The 19,386-nt window shown below is 37.0% G+C and overlaps 1 protein-coding gene across 5 annotated transcripts in view; it reads right to left on the bottom strand.

Annotated features, from left to right (window-relative positions):
• LOC133650158 (SUN domain-containing ossification factor-like) overlaps positions 1–19,386 on the bottom strand; it is an 82,692-nt gene that overhangs the window by 34,034 nt on the left and 29,272 nt on the right. For all 5 annotated transcript variants that reach the window (XR_009826191.1, XM_062047078.1, XM_062047080.1 and 2 more), the window contains exons 8-16: positions 15,190–15,314; positions 14,879–14,946; positions 14,705–14,812; positions 13,850–13,955; positions 12,747–12,802; positions 10,217–10,299; positions 1,846–1,911; positions 421–486; positions 185–251 (exon numbers count right to left, since the gene is read on the bottom strand). Coding sequence is in view for 4 of the 5 variants with exons in the window: in XM_062047078.1 (XP_061903062.1) it covers positions 185–251; positions 421–486; positions 1,846–1,911; positions 10,217–10,299; positions 12,747–12,802; positions 13,850–13,955; positions 14,705–14,812; positions 14,879–14,946; positions 15,190–15,314 (745 nt within the window). In the remaining variant the exon portion in view is untranslated. The remainder of the gene's footprint in view (positions 1–184; positions 252–420; positions 487–1,845; positions 1,912–10,216; positions 10,300–12,746; positions 12,803–13,849; positions 13,956–14,704; positions 14,813–14,878; positions 14,947–15,189; positions 15,315–19,386) is intronic.

Below are 19,386 nucleotides of genomic sequence, written 5' to 3' on the forward strand. Positions count from 1 at the left end.
TTCATTTTATTTGTTTACTGCTGTGTTACAGACACCATTCTAAGTCATTTCACAAAGTATATATCTGCGGCTTATAGTCTGGTGTGGCTAATATATGTAAATATATATTTTTAGTGCAAAATGTAGTAGGTGGGTCTTGTACTGTATAGTACAGTAGGTAGAGCAAATAGGACTTGTGACTCACATGGTAGTTGGGTCTGTGGTGGGAGTTGGAGTGGTCACATGACTTCCATCCTGGGATGAAATGTTTCCTGGCCAACACAAAGAAGAAGAAGTACAGTATCACTGCATGGACAGTGCAGTGCAATGAGGACAAAGTATTGATGTATTGCTCCATACTAGAGCAGCATGTAGTTGTAACAATCATGTAGTTGTAACAGTGGAATGTACAGTAGATGTCAATATTCATGCTACACAAACCTTGCATCTCTGAGTTGCCCCCGAGAACATTGACAGCAATATTAGTGACCATGTTCAGAATGACATCTGTGGAGCAACAGCACAACTAAGTCATTTACACGTTCATACATCATCATGTAACAGCACAACTAAGTCATTTACACGTTCACACATCACCATGTAACAGCACAACTAAGTCATTTACACGTTCGTACATCACCATGTAAAAGCCCAACTAAGTCATTTACACGTTCGTACATCACCATGTAACAGCCCAACTAAGTCATTTACACGTTCGTACATCACCATGTAACAGCCCAACTGAGTCATTTACACGTTCACACATCACCATGTAACAGCCCAACTAAGTCATTTACACGTTCGTACATCACCATGTAAAAGCCCAACTAAGTCATTTACACGTTCACACATCATCATGTAACAGCACAACTAAGTCATTTACACGTTCGTACATCACCATGTAACAGCCCAACTGAGTCATTTACACGTTCGTACATCACCATGTAACAGCCCAACTAAGTCATTTACACGTTCGTACATCACCATGTAACAGCACAACTAAGTCATTTACACGTTCATACATCATCATGTAAAAGCCCAACTAAGTCATTTACACGTTCACACATCATCATGTAACAGCACAACTAAGTCATTTACACGTTCGTACATCACCATGTAACAGCCCAACTGAGTCATTTACACGTTCGTACATCACCATGTAACAGCCCAACTAAGTCATTTACACGTTCGTACATCACCATGTAACAGCACAACTAAGTCATTTACACGTTCATACATCACCATGTAACAGCCCAACTAAGTCATTTACACGTTCACATCACCATGTAACAGCCCAACTAAGTCATTTACACGTTCACACATCATCATGTAACAGCACAACTAAGTCATTTACACGTTCATACATCATCATGTAACAGCACAACTAAGTCATTTACACGTTCATACATCATCATGTAACAGCACAACTAAGTCATTTACACGTTCATACATCACCATGTAACAGCACAACTAAGTCATTTACACGTTCACACATCACCATGTAACAGCACAACTAAGTCATTTACACGTTCACACGTCATCATGTAACAGCACAACTAAGTCATTTACACGTTCACAAATCATCATGTAACAGCACAACTAAGTCATTTACACGTTCACACATCATCATGTAACAGCACAACTAAGTCATTTACACGTTCATACATCATCATGTAACAGCACAACTAAGTCATTTACACGTTCACACGTCATCATGTAACAGCACAACTAAGTCATTTACACGTTCATACATCATCATGTAACAGCACAACTAAGTCATTTACACGTTCATACATCATCATGTAACAGCACAACTAAGTCATTTACACGTTCATACATCATGATATATATTATTGCTGGACTTACCCTTGGCTGAGCCAATGATATTCTTGGAATGTTTGACTTCACCAGGTCCATATCCAGATGGGTAGTCTAAATGAGCAACACAATAGTCTCACAGTGCTATTGTATTCTTCTAGAATTAATATTAAGTCTTGTGTCCTAGGAGAACATGTATGGATCTAGTCTTGGACAGTAAACATTGTTACCCATAGGTAAGCCATGTCAAAGTACACAAGTCAACCCTCCTCCCTGGTTAGGCTTTTAAAGACAAGTAAAGATTAAGACGAGTACAAAATAAAAATGCATTAAAAAAATGTATGCCCAGTTCACACTTGTCATGAATAACGTGTGTACTTGTCATGAATAACATGTGTACTTGTCATGAATAACGTGTGTACTTGTCATGAACAATATGTGTACTTGTCATGAACAACATGCGTACTTGTCATGAATAACGTGTGTACTCGTCATGAATAACGTGTACTTGTCATGAATAACACGTCTACTTGTCATGAATAACATGTGTACTTGTCATGAATAACACGTGTACTTGTCATGAATAACATGTACTTGTCATGAATAACACGTCTACTTGTCATGAATAACGTGTGTACTTGTCATGAATAACGTGTGTACTCGTCATGAATAACGTGTACTTGTCATGAATAACACGTCTACTTGTCATGAATAACGTGTGTACTTGTCATGAATAACATGTGTGTACTTGTCATGAATAACGTGTGTACTCGTCATGAATAACGTGTACTTGTCATGAATAACACGTCTACTTGTCATGAATAACATGTGTACTTGTCATGAATAACACGTGTACTTGTCATGAATAACACGTGTACTTGTCATGAATAACACGTGTACTTGTCATGAATAACATGTGTACTTGTCATGAATAACATGTGTACTTGTCATGAATAATGTGTGTACTTGTCATGAATAACACGTGTACTTGTCATGAATAACATGTGTACTTGTCATGAATAACATGTGTACTTGTCATGAATAACGTGTGTACTTGTCATGAATAACGTGTGTACTCGTCATGAATAACGTGTGTACTCGTCATGAATAACGTGTGTACTCGTCATGAATAACGTGTACTTGTCATGAATAACACGTCTACTTGTCATGAATAACACGTCTACTTGTCATGAATAACACGTCTACTTGTCATGAATAACATGTGTGTACTTGTCATGAATAACATGTGTACTTGTCATGAATAACATGTGTACTTGTCATGAATAACATGTGTACTTGTCATGAATAACATGTGTACTTGTCATGAATAACATGTGTACTTGTCATGAATAACATGTGTACTTGTCATGAATAACATGTGTACTTGTCATGAATAACATGTGTACTTGTCATGAATAACACGTGTACTTGTCATGAATAACATGTGTGTACTTGTCATGAATAACATGTGTACTTGTCATGAATAACATGTGTACTTGTCATGAATAACGTGTGTACTTGTCATGAATAATGTGTGTACTTGTCATGAATAACATGCGTACTTGTCATGAATAACATGCGTACTCGTCATGAATAACGTGTGTACTCGTCATGAATAACGTGTACTCGTCATGAATAACACGTCTACTTGTCATGAATAACGTGTGTACTTGTCATGAATAACGTGTGTACTTGTCATGAATAACATGTGTGTACTTGTCATGAATAACGTGTGTACTCGTCATGAATAACGTGTACTTGTCATGAATAACACGTCTACTTGTCATGAATAACGTGTGTACTCGTCATGAATAACGTGTACTTGTCATGAATAACACGTCTACTTGTCATGAATAACATGTGTACTTGTCATGAATAACATGTGTACTTGTCATGAATAACATGTGTACTTGTCATGAATAACATGTGTACTTGTCATGAATAACATGTGTACTTGTCATGAATAACATGTGTACTTGTCATGAATAACATGTGTGTACTTGTCATGAATAACGTGTGTACTCGTCATGAATAACGTGTACTTGTCATGAATAACACGTCTACTTGTCATGAATAACATGTGTACTTGTCATGAATAACACGTGTACTTGTCATGAATAACACGTGTACTTGTCATGAATAACATGTGTACTTGTCATGAATAACGTGTGTACTTGTCATGAATAATGTGTGTACTTGTCATGAATAACACGTGTACTTGTCATGAATAACATGTGTACTTGTCATGAATAACGTGTGTACTTGTCATGAATAACGTGTGTACTTGTCATGAATAACGTGTGTACTCGTCATGAATAACGTGTGTACTCGTCATGAATAACGTGTGTACTCGTCATGAATAACGTGTACTTGTCATGAATAACACGTCTACTTGTCATGAATAACACGTCTACTTGTCATGAATAACACGTCTACTTGTCATGAATAACATGTGTGTACTTGTCATGAATAACATGTGTACTTGTCATGAATAACATGTGTACTTGTCATGAATAACATGTGTACTTGTCATGAATAACACGTCTACTTGTCATGAATAACATGTGTACTTGTCATGAATAACATGTGTACTTGTCATGAATTACATGTGTACTTGTCATGAATAACACGTCTACTTGTCATGAATAACGTGTGTACTCGTCATGAATAACGTGTACTTGTCATGAATAACACGTCTACTTGTCATGAATAACGTGTGTACTTGTCATGAATAACATGTGTGTACTTGTCATGAATAACGTGTGTACTCGTCATGAATAACGTGTACTTGTCATGAATAACACGTCTACTTGTCATGAATAACATGTGTACTTGTCATGAATAACACGTGTACTTGTCATGAATAACACGTGTACTTGTCATGAATAACACGTGTACTTGTCATGAATAACATGTGTACTTGTCATGAATAACATGTGTACTTGTCATGAATAATGTGTGTACTTGTCATGAATAACACGTGTACTTGTCATGAATAACATGTGTACTTGTCATGAATAACATGTGTACTTGTCATGAATAACGTGTGTACTTGTCATGAATAACGTGTGTACTCGTCATGAATAACGTGTGTACTCGTCATGAATAACGTGTGTACTCGTCATGAATAACGTGTACTTGTCATGAATAACACGTCTACTTGTCATGAATAACACGTCTACTTGTCATGAATAACACGTCTACTTGTCATGAATAACATGTGTGTACTTGTCATGAATAACATGTGTACTTGTCATGAATAACATGTGTACTTGTCATGAATAACATGTGTACTTGTCATGAATAACATGTGTACTTGTCATGAATAACATGTGTACTTGTCATGAATAACATGTGTACTTGTCATGAATAACATGTGTACTTGTCATGAATAACATGTGTACTTGTCATGAATAACACGTGTACTTGTCATGAATAACATGTGTGTACTTGTCATGAATAACATGTGTACTTGTCATGAATAACATGTGTACTTGTCATGAATAACGTGTGTACTTGTCATGAATAATGTGTGTACTTGTCATGAATAACATGCGTACTTGTCATGAATAACATGCGTACTCGTCATGAATAACGTGTGTACTCGTCATGAATAACGTGTACTCGTCATGAATAACACGTCTACTTGTCATGAATAACGTGTGTACTTGTCATGAATAACGTGTGTACTTGTCATGAATAACATGTGTGTACTTGTCATGAATAACGTGTGTACTCGTCATGAATAACGTGTACTTGTCATGAATAACACGTCTACTTGTCATGAATAACGTGTGTACTCGTCATGAATAACGTGTACTTGTCATGAATAACACGTCTACTTGTCATGAATAACATGTGTACTTGTCATGAATAACATGTGTACTTGTCATGAATAACATGTGTACTTGTCATGAATAACATGTGTACTTGTCATGAATAACATGTGTACTTGTCATGAATAACATGTGTACTTGTCATGAATAACATGTGTGTACTTGTCATGAATAACGTGTGTACTCGTCATGAATAACGTGTACTTGTCATGAATAACACGTCTACTTGTCATGAATAACATGTGTACTTGTCATGAATAACACGTGTACTTGTCATGAATAACACGTGTACTTGTCATGAATAACATGTGTACTTGTCATGAATAACGTGTGTACTTGTCATGAATAATGTGTGTACTTGTCATGAATAACACGTGTACTTGTCATGAATAACATGTGTACTTGTCATGAATAACGTGTGTACTTGTCATGAATAACGTGTGTACTTGTCATGAATAACGTGTGTACTCGTCATGAATAACGTGTGTACTCGTCATGAATAACGTGTGTACTCGTCATGAATAACGTGTACTTGTCATGAATAACACGTCTACTTGTCATGAATAACACGTCTACTTGTCATGAATAACACGTCTACTTGTCATGAATAACATGTGTGTACTTGTCATGAATAACATGTGTACTTGTCATGAATAACATGTGTACTTGTCATGAATAACATGTGTACTTGTCATGAATAACATGTGTACTTGTCATGAATAACATGTGTACTTGTCATGAATAACATGTGTACTTGTCATGAATAACACGTGTACTTGTCATGAATAACATGTGTGTACTTGTCATGAATAACATGTGTACTTGTCATGAATAACATGTGTGTACTTGTCATGAATAACATGTGTGTACTTGTCATGAATAACATGTGTACTTGTCATGAATAACATGTGTACTTGTCATGAATAACATGTGTGTACTTGTCATGAATAACACGTCTACTTGTCATGAATAACACGTCTACTTGTCATGAATAACACGTCTACTTGTCATGAATAACATGTGTGTACTTGTCATGAATAACATGTGTACTTGTCATGAATAACATGTGTACTTGTCATGAATAACATGTGTACTTGTCATGAATAACATGTGTACTTGTCATGAATAACATGTGTACTTGTCATGAATAACACGTGTACTTGTCATGAATAACATGTGTGTACTTGTCATGAATAACATGTGTACTTGTCATGAATAACATGTGTGTACTTGTCATGAATAACATGTGTACTTGTCATGAATAACATGTGTACTTGTCATGAATAACACGTCTACTTGTCATGAATAACACGTCTACTTGTCATGAATAACATGTGTACTTGTCATGAATAACACGTGTACTTGTCATGAATAACACGTCTACTTGTCATGAATAACATGTGTGTACTTGTCATGAATAACATGTGTACTTGTCATGAATAACATGTGTACTTGTCATGAATAACATGTGTACTTGTCATGAATAACATGTGTACTTGTCATGAATAACACGTCTACTTGTCATGAATAACACGTGTACTTGTCATGAACAACACGTGTACTTGTCATGAACAACATGTGTACTTGTCATGAACAACATGTGTACTTGTCATGAATAACATGTGTACTTGTCATGAATAACATGTGTACTTGTCATGAATAACATGTGTACTTGTCATGAACAACATGTGTACTTGTCATGAACATGTGTACTTGTCATGAATAACATGTGTACTTGTCATGAATAACATGTGTACTTGTCATGAATAACATGTGTACTTGTCATGAATAACATGTGTACTTGTCATGAATAACATGTGTACTTGTCATGAATAACATGTGTACTTGTCATGAATAACATGTGTACTTGTCATGAATAACACGTGTACTTGTCATGAATAACATGTGTGTACTTGTCATGAATAACATGTGTACTTGTCATGAATAAGTGAAGTGAAGTGAAGTGAATTACATTTTTATATAGCGCTTTTTCTCAAGTGACTCAAAGCGCTTTACATAGTGAAACCCAATATCTAAGTTACATTCAAACCAGTGTGGGTGGCACTGGGAGCAGGTGGGTAAAGTGTCTTGCCCAAGGACACAACGGCAGTGACTAGGATGGCGGAAGCGGGGATCGAACCTGCAACCCTCAAGTTGCTGGCACGGCCGCTCTACCAACCGAGCTATACCGCCCCGAATAACGTGTACTTGTCATGAATAACACGTCTACTTGTCATGAATAACACGTCTACTTGTCATGAATAACATGTGTACTTGTCATGAATAACATGTGTACTTGTCATGAATAACACGTGTACTTGTCATGAATAACATGTGTGTACTTGTCATGAATAACATGTGTACTTGTCATGAATAACATGTGTACTTGTCATGAATAACAAGTGTACTCGTCATGAATAACGTGTGTACTCGTCATGAATAACGTGTGTACTGGTCATGAATAAGGTGTGCACTCGTCATGAATAACATGTGTGTACTCGTCATGAATAACATGTGTGTACTCGTCATGAATAACATGTGTGTACTTGTCATGAATAACATGTGTACTTGTCATGAATAACATGTGTACTTGTCATGAATAACATGTGTACTTGTCTCGAATAACATGTGTACTTGTCATGAATAACATGTGTACTTGTCTCGAATAACATGTGTACTTGTCATGAATAACATGTGTGTACTTGTCATGAATAACATGTGTACTTGTCATGAATAACATGTGTACTTGTCATGAATAACATGTGTACTTGTCATGAATAACATGTGTACTTGTCATGAATAACATGTGTGTACTTGTCTCGAATAACATGTGTACTTGTCATGAATAACATGTGTGTACTTGTCATGAATAACATGTGTACTTGTCATGAATAACATGTGTACTTGTCATGAATAACATGTGTACTTGTCATGAATAACATGTGTACTTGTCATGAATAACATGTGTGTACTTGTCATGAATAACATGTGTACTTGTCATGAATAACATGTGTACTTGTCATGAATAACATGTGTACTTGTCATGAATAACATGTGTACTTGTCATGAATAACATGTGTACTTGTCATGAATAACATGTGTACTTGTCATGAATAACACGTGTACTTGTCATGAATAACATGTGTACTTGTCATGAATAACACGTGTACTTGTCATGAATAACACGTGTACTTGTCATGAATAACATGTGTACTTGTCATGAATAACATGTGTACTTGTCATGAATAACATGTGTACTTGTCATGAATAACATGTGTGTACTTGTCATGAATAACATGTGTACTTGTCATGAATAACATGTGTACTTGTCATGAATAACATGTGTACTTGTCATGAATAACATGTGTGTACTTGTCATGAATAACATGTGTACTTGTCATGAATAACATGTGTACTTGTCATGAATAACATGTGTACTTGTCATGAATAACATGTGTACTTGTCATGAATAACATGTGTACTTGTCATGAATAACATGTGTACTTGTCATGAATAACATGTGTACTTGTCATGAATAACGTGTGTACTTGTCATGAATAACATGTGTACTTGTCATGAATAACGTGTGTACTTGTCATGAATAACATGTGTGTACTTGTCATGAATAACGTGTGTACTTGTCATGAATAACATGTGTACAGTCGCCACATTCAGCTTCACTATCTATTGGGCAGAAATGGAGCATGAAAATGTCAAATGATGTCAATACTAGATGAGTGTTGGCCACTCCACCAATCAGAGCATGCTGTTCAGTATCATGGCCTCTGATTGGCTCAGCCTCAGGCTACATGACTATACTGATGAAACATGATTTCATGTCATAATAATTGAAAGTAGAGATGTCTGATAATATCGGTCTGCAGATATTATCGGCCGATAAATGCGTTAATATGTAATATCGGAAATTATCGGTATCGTTTTTTTTAATTATCAGTATCGTTTTTGTTGTTGTTTTTTTTTAATTAAATCCACATAAAAAACACAAGATACACTTACTAATAGTGCACCAACCCAAAAAACCTCCCTCCCCCATTTACACTCATTCACACAAAAGGGTTGTTTCTTTCTGTTATTAATATTCTGGTTCCTACATTATAAATCAATATATATCAATACAGTCTGCAAGGGATACAGTCCGTAAGCACACATGATTGTGCGTGCTGCTGGTCCACTAATAATACTAACCTTTAACAGTTAATTTTACACATTTTCATTAATTACTAGTTTCTATGTAACTGTTTTTATATTGTTTTACTTTCTTTTTTATTCAAGAACATGTTTTTAATTTATTTATCTTATTTTATTTGATTCATTTTTTTTTAAAAAGTACCTTATCTTCACCATACCTGGTTGTCCAAATTAGGCATAATAATGTGTTAATTCCACGACTGTATATATCGGTTGATATCGGTATCGGTAATTAAAGAGTTGGACAATATCGGCATATCGGATATTGGCAAAAAGCCATTATCGGACATCCCTAATTGAAAGATGTTTAGAATGTGGTGAATAACTAGTATGTACAGTATTTCCCAGGGTTGATGAAGCAAAGATTACTGTACCCAAGTCATCATCCTGGTCTTCTGGTCTTACATGAGGCTCAGCTATTTCATCATACTCTTCCACCATGCTGGTGCCAAACACTCTGCAACACAAATGTACAAATGTCTATTCTTCTTTTCAAGCATCCTGTTGGTCTGCAGCACTGCTGGTCAACTATTTCCTGTTAACCCCCACACACAACTAAGACAACATTCACACACCCCCAACACTAGGAATATCACTAGTATCATTTGTACATATAAATATATATACATACATACATACATACATACATACATACATATAATTATATATACATACATACATACATACATATATATATATATACACACACACACACATTATATATATATATATACATATATATATATATATATATATATATATATATATATATATATATATATATATATATATATATATATATATATATATATATATATTAGGGGTGTAACGGTACGTGTATTTGTATTGTACTGTTTCGGTACGGGGTTCGGTTTGGTTCGGAGGTGTACCGAATGAGTTTCCACACGAACATATTAAGTAGTCACCTCCGCTTCCTTCTGTCTCTGTCAGTCCTCTACACAGCACCCAGCATTGTCCCACCCACACAACCATCTGATTGGTTACAAACAGAGCGGTAACAGCCAATCAGCAGTGTGTATTCAGAGCACATGTAGTCAGTGCTTAGTGTTTAGCAGGTAAGCATCAGGCAGCGGACTCTCCCAAAATGATAATAAACACCTCCCAGTCAACTACTAGTAACATATCACTATGAGCCCGTTGACCTTCTAGAAATATAAAAGACAGCTCAGCTCGCTCGCAGTCCTGGCTTGAGGTCATTTTGTGGTGTGTGTGTGTTACGGACAGCAAAGCCCTGTCTGTCTGTTATTTCACTTGACCTTTTTCTGTGTTGATTGAGCTGTGTTGAAGCAGCAAAAAAGGACATGATGTTAAATGAAGAGTTTCTGTCTCTGATAGTTGATATAATAATGTAAGTGCATCATAAAGCCTACATGAACTCCATGGTGTTCAGGGATGAATAGTCTCTCCTATTGCTATTGTACCATTTTTTCAGCTATAGTTACATTAATCATTAGTAATGCAGCAGCCTAGTTTTGAATGGCAGTATCACATGTTGATAAAAAATATAACATTTACATCATAAATCAACTACAAGCTTCCCAAATGCTGTAATAAATTAAGCATGATGAGTTGATTTGAGACTGTTTAATGTTGCACTTTTTATATGTAGAAGAAAAGTTTTGTCATTTTATTTAATCTGAGCAACAACTTGAGGCAGTTTAATGTTGATTAACGTGGGCAGAATTATTATAGTGTTCCCAATGTTAAAAGGATAAAGCAATTGTTTACAAATTTGGTAAATAAACCAAAAAATTTATATTTTGTTGTTTTCTTACTGTACCGAAAATGAACCGAACCGTGACCTCTAAACCGAGGTACGTACCGAACCGAAATTTTTGTGTACCGTTACACCCCTAATAAATATATATATATATATATATGTATACAGTATACGATTTATTAACATTGTTTTTAATCTGCAACAGAAAAGATTTCAAGTGCATTAATTTGCCTGAAAGAAAAATCCTTATTAAAAACTATTAACATTTTGACTGACTTGAACCATTTGGTAGTGAAAAATACAATCAAATGAGCTCAATAAGTCATAATACATTTAAATGGATCATTGACTCAGGAGCACAATATACTAAACACTTTCACCTACAAAACAACAATCAATAAAACATTTTTTTACAGGAATAACATCTCCAATGCATCATGTACGTTATTAAATCATAACCTAATGAAGTTATTAAATCATGACCTAATGAAGTTATTAAATCATAACTTAATGAAGTTATTAAATCATGACCTAATGAAGTTATTAAATCATGACCTACCTAATGAAGGTATTAAATCATAACCTAATGAAGTTATTAAATCATGACCTAATGAAGTTATTAAATCATGACCTACCTAATGAAGTTATTAAATCATGACCTAATGAAGTTATTAGATGATGACCTACCTAATGAAGTTATTAAATGATGACCTACCTAATGAAGTTATTAAATCATGACCTACCTAATTAAGTTATTAAATGATGACCTACCTAATGAAGTTATTAAATGATGACCTACCTAATGAAGTTATTAAATCATGACCTACCTAATGAAGGTATTAAATGATGACCTACCTAATGAAGTTATTAAATGATGACCTACCTAATGAAGTTATTAAATCATGACCTACCTAATGAAGTTATTAAATCACAACCTACCTAATGAAGTTATTCAATCATGACCTACCTAATGAAGTTATTAAATGATGACCTACCTAATGAAGTTATTAAATGATGACCTACCTAATGAAGTTATTAAATCATGGCCTACCTAATGAAGTTATTAAATCATGACCTACCTAATGAAGGTATTAAATGATGACCTACCTAATGAATTTATTAAATGATGACCTACCTAATGAAGTTATTAAATCATGACCTACCTAATGAGACTGAGAGGACAGAAATGTTCTGATCCAAAGTGAGAGAGCAGCTCCACCTACAATGGAAGATGATTGAGTGATTACTCCAACACAAACACTGTGTGAAGACATTAGTAGCATTTACTACTTTGATTGACAAGACTTATTCCCTGACACTTGACATGATCAGCACAACACAACAAGTATGGCCAACACTCCCACACATGCTGACCTTTAAGTACTTGGTGAACATCTGAAGCAAGAAAAAAACACTTTTATCAAGACAATGTTGCTTTTCAATCAGTCTCACCATCTTGCCATTGTAATGAAGGTGACATATTTATATGGCACAAGTCATGACATACACCACACATAACATCATATATAGTAATAAAAGTGACATATTTATATGACACAAGTCATGACATACACCACACATAACTCCAAGTCATCAGCATCAGGTGACACACCAACAACTACTGTGTGACTCCAAGTCATCAGCATCAGGTGACACACCAACAACTACTGTGTGACTCCAAGTCGTCAGCATCAGGTGACACACCAACAACTACTGTGTGACTCCAAGTCATCAGCATCAGGTGACACACCAACAACTACTGTGTGACTCCAAGTCATCAGCATCAGGTGACACACCAACAACTACTGTGTGACTCCAAGTCATCAGCATCAGGTGACACACCAACAACTACTGTGTGACTCCAAGTCATCAGCATCAGGTGACACACCAACAACTACTGTGTGACTCCAAGTCGTCAGCATCAGGTGACACACCAACAACTACTGTGTGACTCCAAGTCATCAGCATCAGGTGACACACCAACAACTACTGTGTGACTCCAAGTCATCAGCATCAGGTGACACACCAACAACTACTGTGTGACTCCAAGTCGTCAGCATCAGGTGACACACCAACAACTACTGTGTGACTCCAAGTCATCAGCATCAGGTGACACACCAACAACTACTGTGTGACTCCAAGTCATCAGCATCAGGTGACACACCAACAACTACTGTGTGACTCCAAGTCATCAGCATCAGGTAACACACCAATAAACAGCCCCTAGAAAATTGTGTTGAAAATGGAGGATGGTAGTAAATATTACCTTGACATATTTGGCATAAAGATGCTCATCCAGTGGGAAGCTTTGCACGATGCGTTCATCACGGCCATGGAAAGTTCCCAACTTGAGCCATTTGTTGGTGGGGTACCTGCAGGAGCAGACTGGGGTTGTGGAGGAACTGACAAAGAGACTGGGATTGTGGAGGAACTGACAAAGAGACTGGGATTGTGGAGGAACTGACAAAGAGACTGGGATTGTGGAGGAACTGACAAAGAGACTGGGATTGTGGAGGAACTGACAAAGAGACTGGGATTGTGGAGGAAATGACAAAGAGACTGGGATTGTGGAGGAAATGACAAAGAGACTGGGATTGTGGAGGAACTGACAAAGAGACTGGGATTGTGGAGGAACTGACAAAGAGACTGGGATTGTGGAGGAACTGACAAATGACTGGGATTGTGGAGGAACTGACAAAGAGACTGGGATTGTGGAGGAACTGACAAAGAGACTGGGATTGTGGAGGAACTGACAAAGAGACTGGGATTGTGGAGGAACTGACAAAGAGACTGGGATTGTGGAGGAACTGACAAAGAGACTGGGATTGTGGAGGAACTGACAAAGAGACTGGGATTGTGGAGGAACTGACAAAGAGACTGGGATTGTGGAGGAACTGACAAAAGAGACTGGGATTGTGGAGGAACTGACAAAGAGACTGGGATTGTGGAGGAACTGACAAAGAGACTGGGATTGTGGAGGAACTGACAAAGAGACTGGGATTGTGGAGGAAATGACAAAGAGACTGGGATTGTGGAGGAACTGACAAAGAGACTGGGATTGTGGAGGAACTGACAAAGAGACTGGGATTGTGGAGGAACTGACAAAGACCTTTGTGCTTACCGATCACTGATGGAGAGCAGGAAGTCTTTGGGTGTGGAGGAGAAGAGTTCAAAGTTTGCCATGTCTAACTGCTTCACCTGAATGCGCTCACACAGCTCAATGATGAACCTGCAAAGTGGGGACCAACAACTTCTGTCAAATCATGTCTTTGTAGACTTCATGCCAAGCACATACCAGATCTTATTGCTGCAGGGATTTAGCATGTACAAGTCCATGTTCTCCTTCAGTATGGCCGACATGCTCTGGATGGGACACAAACATGTCAAAGTATCTTGTGATGTTGTAGTGTGTACCTTAGCTTCTGGGTTAGCACCCAGGATCTTTTCTCATTGAACTTGTACCTTAGCTACTGGGCTAGCACCCAGGATCTTTGCTCATTGAAGTTGTACCTTAGCTTCTGGGCTAGCACCCAGGATCTTTGCTCATTGAACTTGTACCTTAGCTTCTGGGTTAGCACCCAGGATCTTTGCTCATTGAACTTGTACCTTAGCTTCTGGGTTAGCACCCAGGATCTTTGCCCCACACTCCACAGAAGCATAGTTGTTGAAATTCTTTTGGACCTTCTTCACCACACTGGAGCCCCCGTTAGTAGATGTGTGTGTAGACTGAGCTGTGGAAATATCACAAGCGTTAGTAGATGTGTGTGTAGACTGAGCTGTGGAAATATCACAAGCGTTAGTAGATGTGTGTGTAGACTGAGCTGTGGAAATATCACAAGTGTTAGTAGATGTGTGTGTAGACTGAGCTGTGGAAATATCACAAGTGTTAGTAGATGTGTGTGTAGACTGAGCTGTGGAAATATCACAAGCGTTAGTAGATGTGTGTGTAGACTGAGCTGTGGAAATATCACAAGCGTTAGTAGATGTGTGTGTAGACTGAGCTGTGGAAATATCACAAGCGTTAGTAGATGTGTGTGTAGACTGAGCTGTGGAAATATCACAAGCGTTAGTAGATGTGTGTGTAGACTGAGCTGTGGAAATATCACAAGCGTTAGTAGATGTGCGTGTAGACTGAGCTGTGGAAATATCACAAATCACACATTGTCAATCTACTTGTGGTGGTAAATATCACATCATATCATCTTGTTTTATTACTACAATGTAAGACTTTGTACACCTTTGGTGTATTGACAGAAATGACGCTTCCCTCCTTAAATGTTGCAATTTAGTAGCAGACATGTAAACAGTCTTTCAAATAAAGGTGGTTGTTTATGGATCATCTCCACAATGAAGTCACTGGAAAACTAAGTGAAGGACTTTACAAAGGAAATGCAAATAATTGACACAGCTGAACAAGCAATACAACGATACAGGATCAGGCATGTGATTTCAACTTAATGAAAAAGACTGCCAATAAGCCGAGGGTCTGGGGGCTGCAGGTCTCCAGCTAGGTCCAGCCTGGTGGGAGGACAAGGGGGGCAAAACATCCCCCATTCATCCAAATTAATTCCTATGTCTGTTTCAGTCACTATGTTATTTAGTAACTACAGTAATTGTGTTGACATCCACAGGAACCACATGGGTTAGTCTACTCTATACAGTATTTACAACCTTACTAGTGTTCACTTCACAGCCACATATGGTCCATCTACTTATTGACATTATTTACACATGACTTTGTCTGTTTCAGTCACTATGTTATTTAGTAACTAAAACTTGTGTTCACATCCACAGGAACCACATGGGTTATTCTACTCTATACAGTATTTACATCCTTACTAGTGTTCACTTCACAGCCAAAGATGGTTCATCTACTTATTGACATTATTTACACATTACTTTGTCTGTTTCAGTCACTATGTTATTTAGTCACTACAGTAATTGTGTTGACATCCACAGGAACCACATGGGTTAGTCTACTATATACAGTATTTACAACATTACTAGTGTTCACTTCACAGCCACATATGGTTCATCTACTTATTGACATTATTTACACATGACTTTGTCTGTTTCAGTCACTATGTTATTTAGTCACTACAGTAATTGTGTTCACATCCACAGGAACCACATGGGTTAGTCTACTCTATACAGTATTTACAACCTTATGTGAGAGTGGATAAGCCATAATAATGCATGTATGTGAGAGTGGATAAGCCATAATAATGCATGAATGTGAGAGTGGATAAGCCATAATAATGCATGTATGTGAGAGTGGATAAGCCATAATAATGCATGTATTTGAGAGTGGATAAGCCATAATAATGCATGTATTTGAGAGTGGATAAGCCATAATAATGCATGTATGTGAGAGGGGATAAGCCATAATAATGCATGTGTGTGAGAGTGGATAAGCCGTAATAATGCATGTATGTGAGAGTGGATAAGCCATATATAATGCATGAATGTGAGAGTGGATAAGCCATAATAATGCATGTATGTGAGAGTGGATAAGCCATAATAATGCATGTATGTGAGAGTGGATAGGCCATAATAATGCATGTATGTGAGAGTGGATAAGCCATAATAATGCATGTATGTGAGAGTGGATAAGCCATAATAATGCATGTATGTGAGAGTGGATAAGCCATAATAATGCATGAATGTGAGAGTGGATAAGCCATAATAATGCATGAATGTGAGAGTGGATAAGCCATAATAATGCATGTATGTGAGAGTGGATAAGCCATAATAATGCATGTATGTGAGAGTGGATAAGCCATAATAATGCATGTATGTGAGAGTGGATAAGCCATAATAATGCATGTGTGTGAGAGTGGATAAGCCATAATAATGCATGTGTGTGAGAGTGGATAAGCCATAATAATGCATGTGTGTGAGAGTGGATAAGCCATAATAATGCATGTGTGTGAGAGTGGATAGGCCATAATAATGCATGTATGTGAGAGTGGATAAGCCATAATAATGCATGTATGTGAGAGTGGATAAGCCATAATAATGTATGTATGTGAGAGTGGATAAGTCATAATAATGCATGTATGTGAGAGTGTATAGGCCATAATAATGCATGTATGTGAGAGTGGATAAGCCATAATAATGCATGTATGTGAGAGTGGATAAGCCATAATAATGCATGAATGTGAGAGTGGATAAGCCATAATAATGCATGTATGTGAGAGTGGATAAGCCATAATAATGCATGTATGTGAGAGTGGATAAGCCATAATAATGCATGTATGTGAGAGTGGATAAGCCATAATAATGCATGTATGTGAGAGTGGATAAGCCATAATAATGCATGTATGTGAGAGTGGATAAGCCATAATAATGCATGTATGTGAGAGTGGATAAGCCATAATAATGCATGTATGTGAGAGTGGATAGGCCATAATAATGCATGTATGTGAGAGTGGATAGGCCATAATAATGCATGTATGTGAGAGTGGATAAGCCATAATAATGCATGTATGTGAGAGTGGATAAGCCATAATAATGCATGAATGTGAGAGTGGATAAGCCATAATAATGCATGTATGTGAGAGTGGATAAGCCATAATAATGCATGTATGTGAGAGTGGATAAGCCATAATAATGCATGTATGTGAGAGTGGATAAGCCATAATAGTGCATGTGTGTGAGAGTGGATAAGCCATACTAATGAATGTATGTGAGAGTGGATAAGCCATAATGATGCATGTATGTGAGAGTGGATAAGCCATAATAATGCATGTGTGTGAGAGTGGATACGCCATAATAATGCATGTATGTGAGAGTGAATAAGCCATAATAATGCATGTGTGTGAGAGTGGATAAGCCATAATAATGCATGTATGTGAGAGTGGATAAGCCATAATAATGCATGTATGTGAGAGTGGATAGGCCATAATAATGCATGTATGTGAGAGTGGATAAGCCATAATAATGCATGTATGTGAGAGTGGATAAGCCATAATAATGCATGAATGTGAGAGTGGATAAGCCATAATAATGCATGTATGTGAGAGTGGATAAGCCATAATAATGCATGTGTGTGAGAGTGGATAAGCCATAATAATGCATGTATGTGAGAGTGGATAAGCCATAATAATGCATGTATGTGAGAGTGGATAAGCCATAATAATGCATGTGTGTGAGAGTGGATAAGCCATAATAATGCATGTATGTGAGAGTGGATAGGCCATAATAATGCATGTATGTGAGAGTGGATAAGCCATAATAATGCATGTATGTGAGAGTGGATAAGCCATAATAATGCATGTATGTGAGAGTGGATAAGCCATAATAATGCATGAATGTGAGAGTGGATAAGCCATAATAATGCATGTGTGTGAGAGTGGATAAGCCATAATAATGCATGAATGTGAGAGTGGATAAGCCATAATAATGCATGTATGTGAGAGTGGATAAGCCATAATAATGCATGTGTGTGAGAGTGGATAAGCCATAATAATGCATGTGTGTGAGAGTGGATAAGCCATAATAATGCATGTATGTGAGAGTGGATAAGCCATGATAATGCATGTATGTGAGAGTGGATAAGCCATAATAATGCATGTATGTGAGAGTGGATAAGCCATAATAATGCATGTGTGTGAGAGTGGATAAGCCATAATAATGCATGTGTGTGAGAGTGGATAAGCCATAATAATGCATGTGTGTGAGAGTGGATAAGCCATAATAATGCATGTATGTGAGAGTGGATAAGCCATAATAATGCATGTGTGTGAGAGTGGATAAGCCATAATAATGCAAGTGTGTGAGAGTGGATAAGCCATAATAATG

The sequence above is a fragment of the Entelurus aequoreus genome, linkage group LG05 (genome assembly GCF_033978785.1).
Source record: "Entelurus aequoreus isolate RoL-2023_Sb linkage group LG05, RoL_Eaeq_v1.1, whole genome shotgun sequence".
Classification (NCBI taxonomy): domain Eukaryota; kingdom Metazoa; phylum Chordata; class Actinopteri; order Syngnathiformes; family Syngnathidae; genus Entelurus; species Entelurus aequoreus.